This window comes from Trichoderma breve, chromosome 2 (assembly GCF_028502605.1).
Source record: "Trichoderma breve strain T069 chromosome 2, whole genome shotgun sequence".
Lineage (NCBI taxonomy): Eukaryota > Fungi > Ascomycota > Sordariomycetes > Hypocreales > Hypocreaceae > Trichoderma > Trichoderma breve.
The window spans coordinates 921,672-942,121 of NC_079233.1; the positions used below are offsets into that span (position 1 = coordinate 921,672).

The 20,450-nt window shown below is 51.2% G+C and overlaps 7 protein-coding genes across 7 annotated transcripts; 5 read left to right on the forward strand and 2 right to left on the reverse strand.

Moving 5' to 3' along the window:
* Positions 1–908: 908 nt before the first annotated feature.
* T069G_02538 (ubiquitin family domain-containing protein) lies at positions 909–1,884 on the forward strand (the record flags this gene model as incomplete). Its single annotated transcript, XM_056169748.1, has 2 exons — positions 909–1,146; positions 1,205–1,884. The coding sequence occupies 2 exons, from the start codon at positions 909–911 to the stop codon at positions 1,882–1,884; spliced, it is 918 nt and encodes a 305-aa protein (XP_056030640.1).
* A 1,156-nt stretch (positions 1,885–3,040) lies between these two features.
* T069G_02539 (BRCA1-associated protein 2 domain-containing protein) lies at positions 3,041–4,765 on the forward strand (the record flags this gene model as incomplete). The annotated part of the gene is made up of 4 exons (XM_056169749.1): positions 3,041–3,487; positions 3,548–3,718; positions 3,800–4,311; positions 4,393–4,765. The coding sequence occupies 4 exons, from the start codon at positions 3,041–3,043 to the stop codon at positions 4,763–4,765; spliced, it is 1,503 nt and encodes a 500-aa protein (XP_056030641.1).
* Positions 4,766–6,239: 1,474 nt separating this feature from the next.
* T069G_02540 (uncharacterized protein) lies at positions 6,240–8,668 on the forward strand (the record flags this gene model as incomplete). The annotated part of the gene is made up of 2 exons (XM_056169750.1): positions 6,240–6,488; positions 6,575–8,668. 2 exons carry the CDS (start codon positions 6,240–6,242, stop codon positions 8,666–8,668), a joined length of 2,343 nt encoding a protein of 780 aa, XP_056030642.1.
* A 1,285-nt stretch (positions 8,669–9,953) lies between these two features.
* T069G_02541 (sucrase/ferredoxin-like domain-containing protein) lies at positions 9,954–11,275 on the forward strand (the record flags this gene model as incomplete). The annotated part of the gene is made up of 2 exons (XM_056169751.1): positions 9,954–10,385; positions 10,550–11,275. The coding sequence occupies 2 exons, from the start codon at positions 9,954–9,956 to the stop codon at positions 11,273–11,275; spliced, it is 1,158 nt and encodes a 385-aa protein (XP_056030643.1).
* A 1,070-nt stretch (positions 11,276–12,345) lies between these two features.
* On the forward strand, positions 12,346–14,266 carry T069G_02542 (heterokaryon incompatibility protein (HET) domain-containing protein; the record flags this gene model as incomplete). The annotated part of the gene is made up of 3 exons (XM_056169752.1): positions 12,346–12,662; positions 12,717–13,549; positions 13,635–14,266. The coding sequence occupies 3 exons, from the start codon at positions 12,346–12,348 to the stop codon at positions 14,264–14,266; spliced, it is 1,782 nt and encodes a 593-aa protein (XP_056030644.1).
* Positions 14,267–14,485: 219 nt separating this feature from the next.
* Positions 14,486–15,493, reverse strand: T069G_02543 (uncharacterized protein; the record flags this gene model as incomplete). Its single annotated transcript, XM_056169753.1, has 1 exon — positions 14,486–15,493. The coding sequence occupies one exon, from the start codon at positions 15,491–15,493 to the stop codon at positions 14,486–14,488; it is 1,008 nt and encodes a 335-aa protein (XP_056030645.1).
* A 2,370-nt stretch (positions 15,494–17,863) lies between these two features.
* Positions 17,864–18,935, reverse strand: T069G_02544 (chromo shadow domain-containing protein; the record flags this gene model as incomplete). Its single annotated transcript, XM_056169754.1, has 5 exons — positions 17,864–17,929; positions 17,984–18,338; positions 18,422–18,501; positions 18,565–18,607; positions 18,667–18,935. The coding sequence occupies 5 exons, from the start codon at positions 18,933–18,935 to the stop codon at positions 17,864–17,866; spliced, it is 813 nt and encodes a 270-aa protein (XP_056030646.1).
* Between the last annotated feature and the right edge of the window lie 1,515 nt (positions 18,936–20,450).

Consider the following 20,450-nt stretch of genomic DNA (forward strand, 5'->3'; position numbering starts at 1 on the left):
GTCACTGACGCTGACCGCTGGTCTGATAACGCGATGCTGCATCCGAGCAACTCCGTCGCATCATCCGTATCTCGGGCGAAGGGCGGCATCTTGGCCTGCCGCAGTGAATTGATGCATCGTGCCGTAGAGGAAAAAAAGAGCCAGCTGAAATGAGGTGTCAAAGACGATGCGGCGGCTATTGACTCACCTTTTGTATTCTCCGCGTTTTGCCTCCTGCTGGGTACTGTAACAATTAGACTATTGCCACTGCACGCTGCGCAAACAGAGCCCAAGGGAACAAGAGGCTGGCAGCGCTTCACCACGGCGGGGACAGAGGCACAAAGAGGGGCGCGGATGACACGCCAGCAGCCTCCGCTATTGGACACAGCCGAGCGATAAGCCCCACTCTGTTTTCGATAGGGTGACTGCCTTGGTGCTTAGTGGCAGCGATTTATCCGGATGCGGGCCCACAAGTACATCGAGTACCACCGGCCAGCTGCGCGCGGTCGAGGTACCGGCAGCACCTCGCCTTCCCCGGACGGTTCTGGAGCATTCTCGGGGCATTTGGCGCCTTTGGCTGATGAATCATGGCCGCTTGCCACTCACTCGCCGGGTACGTACCAGTGACCTCCTGCAAGGCGGCGAGATGGGGCGCCCAGCTTGTCACTGGTCACTGCGCCTGTCTCCTCCCCTCGCTCGGCCTTGCCAAAGCGTCACCGCCCCCCTTCAGGCTGCCACTCCTCTCCTCTCGTCCCTATTAAAGGACCTCTTGCCCGTCAGCAGCCATTTTCACGTTCTCTCTCTTTTCCTCTTCTCATACCACACACAAACACTCTTCACATCTCTTCCACCCTAAGGAATATCCGTTAACAGCGCATCTTCTTGCACTCTCTACGAATCTCCCAGCGGCCAAAGCTTAACCCGCCACCATGCAAATCTTCGTCAAGACCCTCACCGGCAAGACCATCACCCTCGAGGTCGAGTCTTCCGATACTATCGACAATGTGAAGTCCAAGATCCAGGACAAGGAGGGCATTCCTCCTGACCAGCAGCGTCTGATTTTCGCTGGCAAGCAACTCGAGGATGGCCGAACTCTGTCCGACTACAACATCCAGAAGGAGTCCACCCTCCACCTGGTCCTCCGCCTTCGTGGTGGTATGCAGATCTGTAAGTTATCTGATTCAGCCTTTCTATTTAACCAACTGTGACTAACAACGTCCTTCAGTCGTCAAGACCCTCACTGGAAAGACCATCACCCTTGAGGTGGAGTCATCTGATACCATCGACAACGTCAAGTCCAAGATCCAGGACAAGGAGGGTATCCCTCCTGACCAGCAGCGACTGATCTTCGCTGGTAAGCAGCTTGAGGATGGCCGAACCCTCTCCGACTACAACATCCAGAAGGAGTCTACTCTCCACCTTGTCCTTCGTCTCCGTGGTGGTATGCAGATCTTCGTCAAGACGTTGACCGGCAAGACCATCACATTGGAGGTTGAATCATCAGACACCATCGACAATGTCAAGTCAAAGATTCAAGACAAGGAGGGTATTCCCCCGGATCAGCAGCGTCTTATCTTCGCTGGCAAGCAGCTTGAGGACGGTCGCACCTTGAGCGACTACAACATTCAGAAGGAGAGCACACTTCACCTTGTCCTCCGTCTCCGTGGTGGTATGCAGATTTTCGTCAAGACTCTGACCGGCAAGACAATCACCCTCGAGGTGGAGTCTTCCGACACCATCGACAACGTCAAGTCCAAGATTCAGGATAAGGAGGGCATTCCTCCTGACCAGCAGCGCTTGATCTTTGCTGGTAAGCAGCTGGAAGACGGTCGCACCTTGAGCGACTACAACATCCAGAAGGAGAGCACACTGCACTTGGTTCTGCGTCTTCGTGGTGGCCAGTAAAGGTGTCTTTTGCTTACGACCGCACTGTTACGACTGACTTGGACGGTTCGGCGTTTTTGGGAACTTCTTTTTTTTAAAGCAGATATGGGAACTTGGCCATTGCACTGGTCAACATAGTTTATGATAGCACATTTCAGCGTCACCGATATCACGGTACGCGACAATACACCTCTGACTGTCAACATTGACAAGTCGCAAACAATTTTTTCTCCTCCATCATGAATTTTAGTGAAATGAATTCGATATCGTACAGTAGCAAGTCGTAATTGAGAATCAGGCCATGGCATCGAGTCGTCATGTATGCATATATCGGAGTGGTTGCAGTTAGTGGGGCCAACCTCAAAGGCAGAACCGCCACTTTACTTGCCGCTTCGTGAAGCTTCCAGCGATTCGTAACCTTCCTCCACCAGGTCTTTAAAATGTGTCTTTCAACCTGACATTTATGCTCGCAAGGCGTCGCCATGTTAACGAATCGGCTCTCCTCGGCCCGTTCTAGAATTACACATTTTTTCCCGCCTTGATACCCTGATATTAGTACTCCAACTCACCCACGGCTTCTAGCTCCCACAAGTTTATCCCTGCAAACTTGTCTCTCCATTACCCCTACTGCAACTTCACCAGCTGGCACATCATATCTGAATAGCCTTATGAGGGTGCCGATAACGGTGGCTTGGAGATGACTTCGTTTTATTTCCATATCAAATTCGAGCTTTATCCGACCGAAAACCCTGCTGCCAGACAAGATACATTTGCGGCGCAGAATAGCCGAGATATTTGGCTTCCATCGAACGATTCCAGCATTTTTGACGATCTTCCGGCCCATCCCCCACCTCATCGATCGGCGGCGCGCAATACAGACCTACCTGATAGAAGTAGACGTATATCTTTTGGAGCTCTGGCTACGTTGGACCGCAGAGCTGGGCTTGGCGCAAACTCGAAATCTGGAGTCATAGATTGCGGGACCCCGCGACCACCCACAGAAATCGGAGGAGGAGAAATTGAAGGCCTGCCAGGGCGACAGTCATTGGGACGAGCGAATAGCTATCCTCTACCGCCGTCAACAGCTGCCTTGCAACCGCAGACTGCGATTCGTGACTGGAGATTTGGGCGCATCAATATCGAAACGTTAGACCCCGGCTTATACAAAAGCAACAACATGGCTGGAGAAGGCAAGGCGGCGGCTACTGCTGTCGCTGGACCATCCGCCGCTCCAGATCTGGGCCCGCCGTTTAGCGGCTCAGGAACGGCGAAGGCAGAGTTTGTTGAGCTAGAGGGCAAGAATACAGAAGTTGGATGGGGCATCGTGCATTTCTACAGGGAGGGCGACGAGACGGCTGGGCTTGCCTCCACCCACGAGGTGGCAGAAGAAACTGAAAATATGCAAGACTGTACCACGCTCTGCATCCCTGCAGTCCCGGCCTACATGACACCCGGAGATTTCTTGGGCTTCTTGGGAGAACGATGGCAGAACGACATTAGTCACTGCCGAATGGTTATGACCTCACGGATGAACCGATACCTGGTCCTGCTCAAGTTTCGTGATAGCAAACAGGCGAAAATGTGGAGGCGAGAATATAATGGCAAGATATTCAACTCTATGGGGGTAAGACATTGAAACATGTTCCTTTACTGCAACGCTGACATATGCTGACCTTGGGAACAGTCCCAGTCCCAAGCCTGCCACGTGGTCTTCGTCAAGAGCATCACCTTCGAACGACCGAGCCCATCTCGGGGGCACGAATATTCTCTTTCGTCGTCTTCGTCGGCCATTTCGAATAGCCTGAAGCCTTTCCCACCTCCGACTCCAAGCCTTGTGGAGCTGCCTACGTGCCCCGTCTGCCTAGAAAGAATGGACGAGACGAATGGGTTGATGACTGTACCGTGCTCTCACGTCTTCCACTGCACGTGCCTACAGCGCTGGAAAGGAGCTGGCTGCCCGGTCTGCCGGTTCACAAATCCTTCCGAGGAGAGAGATCCGTCAAATCCTTACAGTCAACCTTTTGGAGGGTCAGCGTCGAATCTGTGCAGCGTCTGTGATTGTGCTGACGATCTCTGGATTTGCCTTATATGCGGATATCTGGGGTGTGGCCGATATAAAGGAGGGCATGCCAAGGATCACTGGAAAGACACGGCACACTGCTTTGCTTTGGAGCTGGAAACACAGCACGTGTGGGACTATGCGGGTGACATGTGGGTGCATCGTCTCATTCGTGATAAAGGCGATGGCAAGGTCGTCGAGCTTCCGGGAAGAGGTAACTACACCGCCAATGGCGAAGGGGCGGATGAGGACATGGTACCGCGTGCAAAACTGGAGACGATTGGCCTCGAGTATACCCATTTGCTAGGGAGCCAGCTCGAGTCTCAGAGGGCCTATTACGAGGGAATGATCAACAAGAGTGCTAATAAGGCTTCGAAAACCTCGGCCGAGTATGAAAAGGCAATAGCAGAGCTGTCAGAAACTCGGCAACAACATGCTACTCTGCAGGAAGAATATGGAGTCTTGAACAGAGAGACGCTCCCGCAGCTGGAGCGCGATCTTGAACGGGAGAGGAATAAGGCGAAGAAGGGAGAGAACCTTGCCAGGAGTCTTGGCCAGTCACTACAAGAAGAGAAACGACTCAATGAAGGACTTATGAAACGCATTGAGCATTTGGACACTGATGTCGAGGCGATACGCAAGCAGTTGGAGGAGCTCAGGGCAGAAAATGCAGAACTGAAGGAAATGAATCGAGACTTGACCATGTTCATCTCTGGGCAGCAGAAGCTTAAGGAGTTGGAAAACGAGGGGCAGATCGAGGAGGGTGAGCTGGAGGGAGGCACTATGAGCGTTCCCGAAGCCAAGAAGAAGAAGGCGAATAACAAAAAGAAGGGGAAGAAGTGATTGGCAGTTTCAAGTGTTATAGCGGTTTGGTCGTCACAGCGATGAGTTGGCTAGTTTAGATGGAGTTTTGGTGGTGGGTGAGCGGAGTTGGTTACGGTGATGTCATCTTGTTTGGGATACTCCAATAGAATCCATTGTAATACTAGGTAGTAATGGCATTTGAATCTTACAAAGAAGCAGACAGAGCACAGCAAGAGTTGCCCCTTGCATGGCCCGCCACCTCGCATGCAGCCTTGGGTGTGTGTATGCATGTGCTTACAGAGTCGTACAAATCTCCGGCGGCCGAATGAAACCAATCTCCGGGGTTCGGTGCCGGACGCGGTTACGGGGGCGTTTTTTACAATTGCATGTGATAGAGCGGCAGGGATATCGCGAAAGAGAAGCTCACGATGAATGATTATTTTGCTTGGTGTGGTATAAATTCGCATTGATGTGGTTACGTGATGAAAATGCTCAGGTTGGATGAGATGTTACAGTAGTTGTTGTTTAGAGTTTGTTTAGAGCTCACGGCATAATATCAGACTGCATTAACGTCAAAGTTGGTGTCTCTTTTAAAGTTTCGAGCTTGCCGTTGTTGTGAGTTGTCTCAAACAACTGCATTTGCGCTATCAAAGACACATTCCGAATGCTGGCCCTCCTTGCATCGATACAATCACAACAACAAAACCCTTAATTTTTTATTTTTAGTTCTTTTGCATTTTGCGTTAGATGGCGTGCTGAGGAAGTGGGACAAAGAAGCACATGTTAATTGCGAGACCTCGATGGCGAAAACAAAAAAAAAGGTCAGCACAGGTAACCATGGCCCCTTGTTTCTCAGCAGCCCTACCGTGGTATCGACGGTGGATCTTTGCCGTTCGTCCGCCCGAGGCTAGCGCTTTGGGAGGGCCACTGCAGCTCCCTGTAGCTGTACAGTAGGAGGGTTTCGACAGCATCCCCCATGTTGGAGATTGTTGTATGGACGTTGCAGTAATTCGTTGTAAGTGGCGCGTCCGGTGATTGGGGGGCAAAAGGGAAACGTCGCTTCTCAGAGGCGCATGTAACTACGTAACTAACTACATGTACATGTAATCTAACAACTCATTTAACTCTCTCTTCTTCTTTTTCCGCCTCTATTTTTTATTTCCCAAAATCAACAAAAGCTGAAGCTGAGATCCTTCTTGGCGTCGCGCAGCTAAACCAAAAAAACCTGGGAGAGCCCCTCTTCCCACCTCCGCGCTGGAATCGTCATCCCTCCCGTGGCCCAGCTTTTTGCTCTAAAAGCTCAAGCTACTTGGTCCTGTCCACTTTTCCCTTCCATCTCTTTCTCTCAACCAAGCTTTCGCGGAGCTTCGGATCTTCACTCACCCTGCGCATCGGTTACAGTGACGAGCAGGGTCATTATTTAACAACGTCGATCAAAGGAGAATCAACTACTTAGCAAGCGGCTGCAATACGATACGACAACAACAACTCGACAAAAAAAGGCTCTGCAGCCATGGCTTCGCAAGAAGCTGCAGTGTCCAAGGCAGGGGCTGAGCCCCGTGAGGAGCCGGTGGAAGAGTCTGAGCAGCAGCAGCAGCCTCAGAAGGAGCTGTATCCCATGGTGAACTGGAAATACGACCTCTTCCTCTACGGGATGGGGAATCTCGTCAACCTCTTCTTCAGAGAAGTCGTGCCGCGGGGCTCGTGGAGGGTTCCGCAGACGGGGCCTGTGCTTTTTGTCGCCGCGCCACATGCAAACCAGGTATGGACCTTTTATGATATGATATCTCGTTGCGCCAAGCTAGAGAGCAAAGGAAAAGACATCAAGCTAACCATGTTTTGTGACAGTTTGTCGACGCCATCCTCCTGCAACGGACGCTGCGACTGGACGCCAACCGACGAATCTCCCTCTTGATTGCGCAAAAGTCCGTCCACGGCTTCATTGGCTGGGGATCCCGCCAGGTCGGCTCCGTCCCCGTCGGGCGAGCGCAAGATGCCGCGAAACCCGCGACGGGCCTCATTTACCTCCCGGACCCGATCAACGACCCGACGCTGGTGCGAGGTGTGGGCACAAAGTTTGGTGTGGGCGAGGGAGAGCCACAGGGCATGCTGTTCCTGCCGCCGGGCAAGAAGACGTCTGGCGAGAGTGTCAACATTGACCAGATCCTGGGCCCCGAAGAGATTCGCATCAAACGGCCGTTTAAGACTGCGCTGGCTTTGAAGCAGCTCACCGGACGAGATGATATCGACAAGGAGGGCCGGTTTACTGACAAGTCAGTCAACGGTTCTGCGCCGGGATACAAGGGGACCAAGTTCAAGCTTGCGCCGCATACCGACCAGACCAAGGTGTACGAGGCTGTCTTTGCGCGACTGAGGAATGGCGGGTGCGTCGGCATCTTCCCTGAAGGTGGTAGCCACGATCGCTCCGAGCTGCTCCCTCTCAAGGCCGGTGTGGCCATCATGGCCTTGGGAGCGCTGGCCGAGGCGCCCAACTGTGGCCTCAAGATTGTGCCCGTGGGCATGAACTACTTTCACCCTCACAAGTTCCGCTCGCGCGCTGTCATTGAGTTCGGAGCCCCCTTTGAGGTCCCGCCGCATCTGGTTGAGATGTACCGGAATAATCAGCGAAGAGAGGCAATCGGCCAGCTTATTGACACCGTCTACCAAGCCCTCAGCTCCGTGACCGTCTCTGCCCCAGATTACGATACGCTGATGATGATCCAGGCTGCGCGAAGGCTCTACAACCCCACCGGCAAGAAGCTACCGTTGCCAGTTGTGGTGGAGCTGAACCGCCGTCTGGCATTGGGCTACGAGCGCTACAAGACTGACGAGAGGATTACCAGCCTGTCTAAGAGCGTCAAGGAATACAACTCGCAGCTGCGCTATCTCAACCTGAGGGACCACCAGGTGCAGTACGCCACCATGTCCATCTGGAAGGTCATTGTGCTCTTCGTCTATCGCTCCATCAAGCTACTAATCCTCTTCCTCTGCACTGTGCCGGGCCTGCTTCTGTTCTCACCAGTCTTTGTGGCTACAAAGATTATCAGCAGAAATAAGGCTAAGGCGGCGTTGGCGGGCTCAACCGTCAAGATCCGCGGGCGCGACGTCATGGCTACGTGGAAGATCCTCGTTGCCTGCGGACTGGCCCCGACGCTTTACCATGGTTACTCGATTGCTGTGGTCGCTAGGGCGTGGTACGACCACCTCTGGGGCTATTTGCCGGAATGGGTGCCACTGGTACTGGTGTATCTAGCTACGTGGGTGGCATGGACGGCCATTACCATTGCGGCGCTGCGGTTCGGCGAGGTCGGGATGGATATCTTCAAGTCACTGAGGCCGTTGGTGCTTTGTCTGGTCCCGGCATCTGATTTCAACATTCACAAACTGAAGCGGAAGCGAGCAGAGCTCAGCGCCCAGGTGACGGACTTGATCAACACCCTCGGGCCCGAGATGTTCCCCGACTTTGAAAAGACGCGGTTGGTTCCCGACTTTTCCAAGCTCGAGACGGGAGGAACTCAGACATCCCCGACAGAACACCATCCCCGGCGAGACAGCGAGGCGTCAAGCGCGGGCCCCGATATGGAGACACCGCCGCCATTGTCACGACGCAGCACTACACAGTCCAGCCGCTTGCTCCCTCGAAACGACTCGTTCAGCAACATTGGCAGAGTTGGCATCTTCTCGACACGGCCTCCGTCGCGATCAAGGAGTCGCTCCAACAGCGCGGGCGGTGGCTTTGGATCGAGCGGATTCCACATCAGCGGGTTTACAACTCTTGACTCTGCTGAGGGTTTCAGCGAGGCCAGCCGTAAGATTAGAGAGGCGATGAAGGACAGGCGGAAGAAGTCTGACAAGGTCAAGATGGAGGCTGGTGGAGATGAAGAGGACGAGTCTGATAGCGATGAGGATGGGTACAACGAGGCGAGGAAGAAGAACATTTAAAGGGTGACCCGCTTAATGAATGCGAATTGGGTGTGGGGTCTAGTACCGTGTTACAATATGTTTTCTTTTTGTTGTTTTTCATCACCACTTGTTGTTTTGTGTTGGAGTTTTTGCGCATATACTCCGTAGGCATCTTGAATTTACCAAGGGAATTTTATGAATGCTGTTACCGTAGATACGGCAATTTTTGACATTGATATGACATGCAACGAGTATGCGTGTAAATGGATACATCCCACATGGCCCTCGTCGGCTTATTGTACACGACGACGTATGAAGTTTGACGCTTCTTTATGGGCTTCGGGATTGGCGCAGGGGCACTTGACGGAATCCGAACATCGGCTTTATGTACAGCAGCCTGAGTTGAATTGATACTGCGGGAGGGTTTTACCCTAGTATGATAAGGGGAAAATCAATGTTTGGTAGTATTGCGCATGCCTGCATGATGAGATTTGCTTACACTTTTCTACTTTTCTGCCAAGGTTAGTGGTTAGTTGGAATGGTGTAGTTGTGATTGCATATGAGGCCATTGGGGATGGGAACGGACTCGGCCGACGAGCCGCCGGTGAATTGGCAGCTCGGAGATGTCGGCGATTTGAAGGCAAAGAAACAGCGGTGGGGGGACCTTGAATAGATTACGTGTCAAGCGGAAAAAAGAAAAGAACACGATTGATCCTTTTTTACTAGGTAGTATTTGACTGTAGAACCGCTGTCTCATTGGTGAATCATGGAATAAGAGATGACGACGACAAGCAAAAAGAAAAAAAAGATACAATGCGCAAGAGCTGGAAAGATTCCATGTGATGACGGGAATTTCCCGTTTGGGGCGGTCGGCCTCCACTCCCCGGGACGCTCGCATCGGCTTGGCCTGCCGGACGGGAGCTGGGGAAGGCAAAAGAATGAGGGATGGGCGTTTTTAGTTTGCATTGTTATTGGTTCGATTGTATTACTCATTTGTAGGGCGAGACGCCGGACGGATCTGATAAGGATGTTGGGGGAGAGAGTGGGATGATGAGCAGGGCTTCGTTAAATCCGAGGGAGGTTTAAAGAGCCGGGGACCAACCCTGATGGCACCCGTTTTCTTTTGTATTTATTTTATAAATCGATTCGGGAGTTTTTCTTTCCTTTTTATTATTTGTTTGAGTCTTTTGATTTAGCGGCAGAGACAGAGGCAAAAAACTGATCATCTGGAAGGAAACGAATTAAGGGGGCGAAAAAAAAAATAGGGTTCTATATATCCACTTGGACCATCTCGGAGTTCCTTTTCTCTTTTTCTTTTCCCACCATGCCGCCTCCCGCAGCCACGAACAACAACACCATCGGCAACGCGCCTCGCATGCCCGTGAAGCAAAAAATGGCCGTGTCGCTCAAGTCGCTCGTGAGCTCGGTGCTGAGCGCGGTGCCGGGGGCCGCCGGCGTGGGAGCGGCCGTATCGGGCCCGGCGTCAAGCGGGGGACCGGCGGCGATCGAGTCCCTGTTTGCGCGGACCGAGGCCGAGGTGGACGGGGAGGAGTGCTTGCATGATTGTGAGAGCTGCGCGGTGAAGTACCCGCGCGGGTTCAAGGTGGACGAGGAGGACGTGTTGTATGGGCAGGTCAAGGGGTGGAGCACGCATGTGCTTGTTGGGACGGGGAAGACGGATTGGGTGAGGGATGTTGCGGATGAGAGGGGGAGTGTGATGGAGGCGATTCAGAAGGTTGGAGGGGTGACTACTGGGGTGAGTTTTTCTCTTCTTTTTCCTTTTTGTGTTGTTTGTGGGGGTGGATGAGGTGAGATGAGGTTATGTGAAGTGAGATGAGATGAGATGAGAAGAATGAGAGAAGAGTGATGAGAAAAGGGGGAAAGTAAAGTGAGGATAAACGTACTGACATCCACCATCAGAGACTCATGCTGTCCGCCTCCAACCTCCCTACGCCTCACGACACCACCGACTACTCAGAGCCCACCACCGTCCTCCTCCTCCCAGCCTTTGCCATCGTCCACAACGTCCACCCCCGCAACGTCCCCCAGCTCATCTCAGACGTCGTCAACGTCGCTCCCACAAACTCCTCCCCCTTAACCCCCTGGCGCTCCATCATCCCCGCCTCCCTCCCCAGCCCAGACGCCTCGCTGGCCGACCTCACCATCAACGCGTGTCCGCACAGCGCCGTCGTGCTCATGTGCAGCCAGAAGACGCGCGACGCGCGATGCGGCCAGAGCGCGCCGCTGCTGCGAAAGGAGCTGGAGAGGCATTTGCGGCCGTTGGGCTTGTATCGGGATTTGCATGATGAGAGGCCTGGGGGAGTGGGGATTTACTTTATTAGCCATGTTGGTGGGCACAAGTACTCTGCGAACGTGATGGTGTATCGACGGCCGAATGCGTTTGGCAAGGATGACGAGCCGTTGCCGGAGGGCGTGGAGGAGGCGGCTGAGGCGAAGGAGGAGAAGAATGGTGAGGAGGTGGAGAAGAGTGATGTGGGAGCTGCGCAGTGTATTTGGCTGGCGAGGGTGAGGCCGGAGGATTGTGAGAATTTGGTGCGGTATACGGTGCTGAAGGGGAAGGTTGTGAAGCCGGAGAGACAGTTGAGGGGAGGGTTTGATAGAGGGAGGGGGTTGATGAGTTGGTGAGGATGGGTATGGGTTTGGGGGTTATTTGGGTTTTCATTTGGGTTTGGTTCATGAGCATATACATATATATAATCCAGTTGGACGTTTATAAAAGAGAGGTCCGTCGGCATTATCCGGTGGAATGATTTACCATCTACTTTCATCAAGTTGAGCCTTTGTATGCTTCAGCATGTTGACCATGAGATTCGTTGTAAAGGTTTTGTGAAGGGTGAAAAGTTTTATGACGGTAGTATGATTAAGGTTGGACGGATTGTAGGTAGTCTAATGGAGCTCTTGTGTCGGACATCTATGTACTTGACCTGAGTATATCCCTTAAACTTGCCTGCTTCATTAATACATAGATCTAGTAGACACAGCTAGATCTAGTAGATTATTTTGAAAGGGAGGAGGGGGGGTGCTTAGCTAGAATTTAAATGAATCTGGTTGAGTTGCCAGTTGGGAGACGCAAAAACTAAGAAAAAAGGCCTCCTGAATGGTCTTTCAACAATCTGTCAAGGGTGTAATTCTCTGCTTGCTTTCTAATCTCGCGTTACAGCCTGGTTCTTGCTACTACTCCAAGGTCTCATTATAATTCCCTTTTATTTTTGAAGTTGTAAAATCACCTTGATGTATAATCATTTAGTAAGGACAAAATTTCTAGTCATTGTTTATCCAACCTTTGGGTAAACCCCTTTCAAGCAGGGCTCTTGACTGGAGAGCTAGCCATCGCAGCCTGCGCCGAACCTAGTACACACGATTGGGAATATCATCAGCGAGAATGTGCAGTGACGTTTACTTATTTAACCAACCACGTGTTGGGTCACCTGGCCGTTCCGGTGCAAAATGGTTCGGTTTTGAGGCTGTAGTTGATGTAAATTCAAGTGTTCATGATTTTATGCTTGCTGGCCGTTTTTGTCCATTTTGGGCTCATTCGCGAGGCACGCAGGCAGCTGAAAAGCCCCACGCAGGACGTTTGCTGCTGGACAAGGATCGTAATGGTATAAGCCTAAAATAAAATGCTAGCCATGCCCAAGCAACCACGAAAGAAACTCGTCGACGTTGGTGAAGAAAAGAAGTAAAAGGGGGAAAAAATGCGACTGCTCAACACCAAGACATATAGCATCACCGAATTCTTCGAGGCCAACATCCCCAGATATGCCATTCTCTCTCACACCTGGGGGTCCGGAGAGGTGACATATCAGGACATAGTCCAGTCGGTAGAGCAAGCGCGGGAAAGGAAGCCTCAGGGATTTGCCAAAGTCGAGGGCGCGTGTGCGCTTGCATATGCCGAGGGATTCGACTACATATGGATTGATACCTGCTGCATCGACAAGACGAGCAGCGCTGAGCTGTCCGAGGCTATCAATTCCATGTATGCGTGGTACCGGGAATCGTCGATATGCTACGCGTACTTGATTGACGTTCGATATATCGAGCACCCAACTTTGGAAACGGGGAATAGGAACTTTAGTGAGGTTGAATTCGGGGCATCCCGCTGGTTTACGAGGGGATGGACGCTACAAGAGCTCATTGCGCCATCAGACGTCGCTTTTTATTCTGGAGATTGGCACTGTCTCGGAAGGAAATCTTTTCACAAAGACGTGATATCCAGAATCACGGGCATCGACGTGAGCATTCTCGCCGGGGCCGATCCATCCCTCATCGCCGTAGCACGCAAGATGTATTGGGCCTCCAGCAGAACGACGACCAGAATCGAAGACATGGCGTATTGTTTAATGGGCTTATTCTCCGTCTCCATGCCTCTCATCTACGGCGAGGGGAAAAAGGCTTTCCTTCGGCTTCAGGAGGAAATCATCAAGACTGTTGACGACCAGTCCATCTTTGCGTGGCAGCTACGGAAGCCGAGTTCTCCTGGGCCAGCCTTTTACGGACTCCTGGCCGACTCCCCGAGTGCCTTTGAGTATACTGGTGGAAATGTCTCCCCATTTGTATCAAGTCACTCTTCTACGCAGGCGACACGTATCATTAATAACACTCTGCAGACTACACTGATGATCCAGAACAAGGTAATGCAGGGTGTCCACTATGCTGGCTTTGGTAAACTGCCGTCTGGTCCCCTGTCAAACTATCGTCGGGCTGTCCTTGGCTGCAGGTATGGCTTCTCAGGAGATTCTTCGCCTTGCATTGAGCTGTGGTGTCTGGACGAGGAACAGTCCCAGTTTGCGAGAATTCGGCCTTGGAATCTCTTTAGGGAACAGGCACCGTCCATTTCCCCTCCCTTGCGAGTGAATTCGCTATCTAAAATCCCGTCTCTCTTGTACGAGGTGCCTCTATGTAAGTTCAGGCTCTGATCCTATTTTCCTTATCACTTGTGAAAGCTATGTAGACATGCTGATATAGAGTCGAATGTGGTATGTAGACTTTGGCACCATCTCCATGGACTTGCTTCTAAATCGTGCGCCGTGGGAGTACAAACAGATCACTGTCTCTCACAACCCTCGGGAATTCATACCGTTTGGCTTCCGCCTTCAATATCTAAGCTACAAGATTGGAACCCGCGAAGGCTATCCAGCTGATCGATGGCACGGCAACGACCGGGTGTTACAGCGAGCTTACCACCACAGAAACGGCCCTCAGCAGAATACTTCGTCAACTTCCCAGCCAAATGTCGTGTATTACAACGATCCCAAGAGGAATGTCCACGTCGCCCGTGTCACAGAAGGCGCCGTGCGTGTCATTTTCAAAGAAAAGTCGTTCAAAGGGTGGTGCTTATTACATGCCCTTGTCCTGGGGATGGACATAATCCATGATGAACGGGGGGATTGGGAACGAAAACCGTGGTGCCGCATCGTGGAACTTGAGCCGTGGATGCAGGTGGACGAATACAAATATGAGTTTGACTGGAACGAAGGAGAGAGTAGCAAGATTAAATGCTCGTCGCACGACGCCTTGTTGCTGGCAAAGGTCATTATGCTGCCTGGCGATGAGTTGTATACCGTTCAGCTGAATGCTGCTAACATGAATGAGTTGGCGTATTGGTGGCCATGGTGATGATGAGAGCAAAGTTTATGAGAGCATGAGTGGAATGAATTATTAATATCTAAGTAATACGATCAAAAACGAAGCATTTCATAGAAGAGAAGTTGTACGGTTATCGCGTGTTCTCGATCTAAGTGCCCTTTCTATCAAATCCCGGCCAAGAAAGGCCCCGATGTCCCAGCAAGTGCCAAATAATGCTAAAATCAAACTATAAAAGACTGGCCATAGAATCTAAAGAGCATGATCTCGACAACACTCGGAATGGCATTGTCCTGAGGATCCGCTGACAGAACCACTGCTATTGTCATCAGCGATGTTGACGTTGGCTTCACCAACGTTCAGGGACGTAGCAGGCAAAGGCCAGTTGAAAAAGCTACTCAACACGGCAGAAGCGTTGTTGTTTGAAGATGCCATTGCCTCGACATTATAATCATAGTCAAACCCTCCGCGATATTGACCAGCCATAAGATTGCCTCTCTCCAGCGCCGCCGCCTGCTTCTCCAAACCCACCCTCATAATCGCATCTGCGCACTGCACCTGCTTCATCGTCTTGCGCACTCTCTCCTTGGCCTCATGCTCATCATCCTGTAAATCCCGTAGCTCATCCAACTTTCGCATCCAAGCCTCACTCTCGTGAGCAGAGTGTCGCTGCAGAGCAATTCCTCCTTGTGAGAACATGGCGCTCGTAGTGGCATCGGAGAGAATGTCCATCTCGTGACACATGAAATCCAGGGGGCTGTGGAAGAAGAGTTCCCACGTGGTCTGCACTTCGAGGCGCGAGATGTGTTCTAGACGTAGGGCTGCTTCGTCATGGCGTTGACGGAGGGTGCGTTGGATGTGACGGAGGATGTTGAGGCATGTTGATAGACGCTGTTCGTGAACAAGGCGAGCAGCAGAGGAGTGTTGGTCGAGCTCTGGGATCTTGGATGATGATGGGAGTGCGCCGTTGTTAAGATTAGAGGATTGGTTCTCATAGTTGCTTGTAAACTGCATCTTATAAGGCTCCTCGGGGCGTATAAAGATGGGCGGAATATCGGAAGTCGGCTGCTGAGGAGGAAAGGGGAAGCCTTGAGCCAGGAGAGAAGATGGCGAGGCCATGAGATACTCCCGAGGAACTTCGTTGGGAGTGTCTTGAAACTCGGAAGAAGCACCCCTTGAGGATGTAGATGGAGGCGTAGAGTTGGTGATGTGTTGCTGCGCGAGGCCGCGGTTGTTTGAAGTCGAGCTTGCATCCGCCATTGCGTAGAGGTGGTGTAAGTGAGTGATGCTGAAGGGAGTTGATGTTGGCGAGTGTCGCGACTGATGAAGCTGATGGAAGAGAGGGGAGAAGGGAATGTGGTGTTGGAGGAAGCATTTTTATGGTGAATTACAGCACAGTGATCCAGAGTGTTTGGGGGAGTCGTGCCTTGTCAGTCGAGAGGTTCTGTGTTAATCAGAAGAGAAAAGAGAGCTCTGAGAAGTGTCTGATTCACGTAGAAAAAGGACCATGAGCAAGGCGCTTACACTCGTGATGAGTTTGAGTGTTCTAGAAACAGCACAGATGCACGTATGATATTCACACATACTTCTATAGACAGGGTATATTTGCATGTGGTATTTCTGCTGAGAAGAAAGATTCGATCATCACATATATGATTCATGTCGCGACTACTGTGTGGATGCAGGTCAGGCACAACAAAGTGTGTTCAATTGTATATCCATTTCACTGTGTAAACACAAAGTTTATCTCATGACATGCATGCTGCGATATACACACGCCTTCATTGCTCTCATTATCCCACCCTCATATCCTCATTACACACATGCCAATTCATACCATCCCACCAAAGTCATGTACAAAACATATCCAAAAGAGCCCCGGAGGGCGACTTATTCCATAAACAGATCTTCCCATCATCCACATCCTCATCTTCAAAGGTATCAAGAACCAATGCAGAGATGCTTCAAAATCCTTTCATAAACAAACCATGCTCATATCATAACCCAAGAACAAATCATGCAATTCCGCTGCGCCACATATATTCCAAAAAATTTAAATGGGGGAGGAAAATATAAAAAAGGTTGGCAGTTTTGAGCACAAGAATCCTACCTCGATTTAGCCCCGTATTTTCATCGGGAGGACTCTTGGCTCAGTGTTAGTCTGCCAGGCTGTGCGAGTTGCTGCTACTCGACTCCGTCGTGATGGTGAGCTCGCGGCGCGCGCCGTGGACCAGCTTGTAGATGCCGAAGGAGATGGCGGCTAGGACGATGAAGAGCACGATGATGATGATGGCGATGACATAGTTGCGCTGCGTCATTGCGGCGGTTTTTTTTTTTGTTTTTGTTTTGGTGTTTGTGTGTTTGTTGTCGGGTGTTTTTGTTGTTCCCCCCGTTTGTGACAATGTCGGTGAGATTCTGACGGTGTGGTTTTCTGTCTCGCTCTGTTTCGTTTGGCTCGAGAGTTATGAGCTTTCAAAAAAGACTGAGAAACAATTAGTCTTCCACTCATCAAGATTCAATTTCGTAGCCAAAGCTATGCAAGGGAGAAAAAGGGGCGCAAAAGAACAAAGAGCGACGGGCCAGACTCACCAAAGTAAACAAAACCTCGTCACCGCAAAATAGCCCAAGAACCAAAAAAGCGTGGGAAAGCCCGCGCAAAACCTCAGTTCAAATCGCTTCGATAAAGCCAGTGGAATCAAATCAATTAGATATTAATTCAAGCCCTCGTCGTCTTCGTCTATGTACCTTGTCTAAAAGGACAACAGAATAAAACAAAACACGATTCCCAAGAACAGCGCGAAAAGACAGAGGAAGAAAAGAGTGCCACCAACCCCCCCAGCTATATACGCCGTTGCCCCGCCACCCGCTTTTTGCGTCCGTCCTCTTAGCCCGTGTCTGCTTCTGGCGTTTCTTTCGAAAAATCGCAAGGCTGGGGATGGGAGGAGACGCAAGCTTAGCTCCAGCGCCTTTTTGTGTGTGTACCTGGGCTAACGCGGGCTGATGTGGGCTTACGCGCAAACGCTTGCTGCGGCCCTTCCCTGTAGCTGCGCTGTGCTACTGTGCTGTTCAGTGGGGCCAAAGTGCTACGAGTACAAGCTCAGCTTCCCCCCAGCCTCGCCATTTTATCAAGAGCTACGCTGGTGGCGTGTCATTGGCGACATCTTGAAACGCGACAATACGGAATACGGCACGCACATTGCACGCCGATGACTGACTCCGAATACTCCGTTGATATTCTACAGCTCAAAGGTCGATGGCAATAACATCGTTCATCATTTCAATATGAAACTATAAGAGGCTACTTCGCAAAAATATCCGTAGCTGTTGATACACATTACGCCCCCCCCCCGTCCTCCCCCCTTCAGAGAGATAGAAGCTAGCCGAGTAACACCTAAAAGTAATGAGCCACGCTTCGAGAAACCGCAGCCCGCAAACCAAGGGAGGAAAAATCAGTAAAAACCAAAAAAATCAATGCGGTCCGTATACGCCAGCTGGTCTTCCTGCCATGACCATGAATCTCAGTCGCAGAAGTCGCGTTTCCACCCATTCACGCCGCGTCTGATCCAGCAGCCATGCCTCTCCGCTGAGTGTAAAGAATTGTCTCCATTCACCCTGATGCCGTTGTCCATCTTACTCGGTCAGCGCCTTGTTCTCCTCCCGGATGATTCGTACATGTCGCTCGTAAAATAGTAGCATCTACACCAGTGTCAGTTTTGCAGCAAGCCCACGATCAAGCAGGCGGCGACTTACCTTTTGGGGGCACTTCTTGTAAATGACCTTCGTGTCATGCTTCGTCTTACGGCCATTCTTCCACACAAGGTAAACAACGAGCCGGCCACTACCTTCATCCTCGCAAGCGTCGATCGTGTCGATTTCGTCCTCCCACGACCCGGCCGGAGGGCTCCATTTCTCCGCCGTAGCCGGCGGCGCTGAGTCGCCGGGATGTGTTCCGTTTTTCTTGGAACGCTTCGTCGTGGCGGCCGGCGTTGTGCTGTTCGTCCGATTGCGCTTCTTGCCTCTGGCTGCCTCTTGCGTCTCCTCGAAAATCTTCTCCCGCCCACCGATGGATTCGAAATAGGCACTGAGAATCTCGCCCGCAGACTCCCTAAATCGCACCAAAGTCAGTTGCTTCATCCAGTAATCGTAATCGCGTGACGTTTGCCCAACGCTCCGTGATTCGCAACATACAGTAGATTCTCTTCAGGCTCCCAAGTCATATCTGACTTCTTCTCGTAGCCCTCCCACTTGACATGGAATTTCAATGTTCCCTACGCGACGTTAGCCGTGGTGTAATCAAACAACCACACGTGACGGAGGTGCATCCTACGCACATCTTCATCAATCATGTGCTTCTTGATCGCTTCGACAATGAACCTATAAGCAGTTGTTAGGTCTCAATGCCATATGCCGTGCAACTCCCGGTGGTTTCATACACATCTTCCTCGAGGTCATCCCCCTCTTCATCCCCGTTCACATCGGCATCCTCGATTTCGATATCATCGTCCTCGTCCGCCTCCCTTTCCAACTTTTTTGAGACTCTTCCGTTTCGTTTGGGCCTTCCGGCCGCTTCGTCTGCCTCGCTTGACGCGGAGTTTCGTGACGACTTGACGGGTGGCGCGCTCTCGTAATCCGAGACTTCCTCGTCGCTGAGTGCTGCTTTGCTCTTAGCGGAAGATCTTCTTTTGTTTCCTCTTGGAGCCATGCCGCGACAATACACTGCGATGGAGCGGTGTGATTGTAAAGGCAGAAGAGCTTCCAGGTGCAAGTACTGAGCTGGAGCTGTCTCCGGCTACTTGGGGGGGATCATCTATGCACTTTGCACAGGCGCAATTCGTCCGCTGGGGGAGGGGAGGAGCCAAGTGGCAGCCAGTCGGTGCACGTACCTGGAGGCATTGTTGCAATTCACTAATTCGCCTGGCAGTTGCGGAATTGATTCGCAGTCCCAGACGGCGCAACCTGGTCGCAAGCGCTTGACGCTGTCCAGTAAGCAAACGCGATGGGCGCGGGCCTCAAGCTTTGGTGTTGCCGAGTGACGCTTGGTCACGTGAGCAGCTTTTTTTTCTTGGTTCTTATCGTTATCGATCTCCACAGCTGTGAGCTCTCCACTTTCAACGCCGCGAGTCGTGATATTACTGCGTAGAGCTGCAACATCTCAAAGGCTATTCTATCCTTCACGGTGAAGCTTGGTGAGCTTTATAATGCATTGGAACCTGCTTGACCGTTTATTCACGGAGTTTCCACCGCTTCTACTCACCTTTGATAGATGAAGCATTCTTTGTATTCTTGCTCCACGTCTGTGCTAACAAACATGTTGGATGACGCCTGGACGAAAGGGGAAAACAACAACCGGACCTGGTGGTTCTATACAAACTTTTGCTCATACTCATACAGTGGCCCGTAATCTTTGCTCGGGCCATCAAAATCATTTAATAACTGTAAATGAATTTTCTGTCGAGCCACCCGTCCAGCACAAACGGCGCTTCCCGATATCCGGCACGCTCGGCTGTCGCTGACTGCCAAGCGGAGGACAGAAAACCCGAGACTAAGAAGATATCGAACACCAACGAGTTAAATTATACGCCTATACAGAGAGTAACTGCTATATTTACATTTCGCAGATAACCACTAATATATTTATATTTCTCTAGTAACGGCTACTATATCTATATTTAACTACTAGCTGCTACTAGATTTATATTTATCTAGCTAGTAACTGCTATTATATTCGTATAGGTAAGAAACATTGAGTGCTGGCTGAATAGACGTTCTCTAAATAAAAGCGGTATTCAATGAGTTAATAAGGTGCTTATATTACTAAATGTATGCACTTATTCATTTGCGGTCTCGCTTTTTCTGTCATCCGCTTGACTGCATACTCCCAGCTCACATGAGCAACAAAGCGTGCTTCAAGAGGCGATTGCTATTTAGAGTTGTCTTGCTTCCGTACTTGGCACACATGTTTGCATGCATGATTCTCCATTGTTTGCCGTCAAATTACAAATTCTGACGCTGCGGCCGCTTGCTGCTCACCTGCTGTCCTTTGACGCCCAGCCTGGAGGAATCGGGATCAACAACACGCCGAGCTGCGATATGCCGCATATCCTGAAACGAGCCGGTCATGTAGACCAGTCGCAGTTACGCCGACTCTTGATTCAACAAGAACTGCCGTCGGGAAAACAGCAATTGTGAGTCGGCCGACGTCCACACCACATCAATG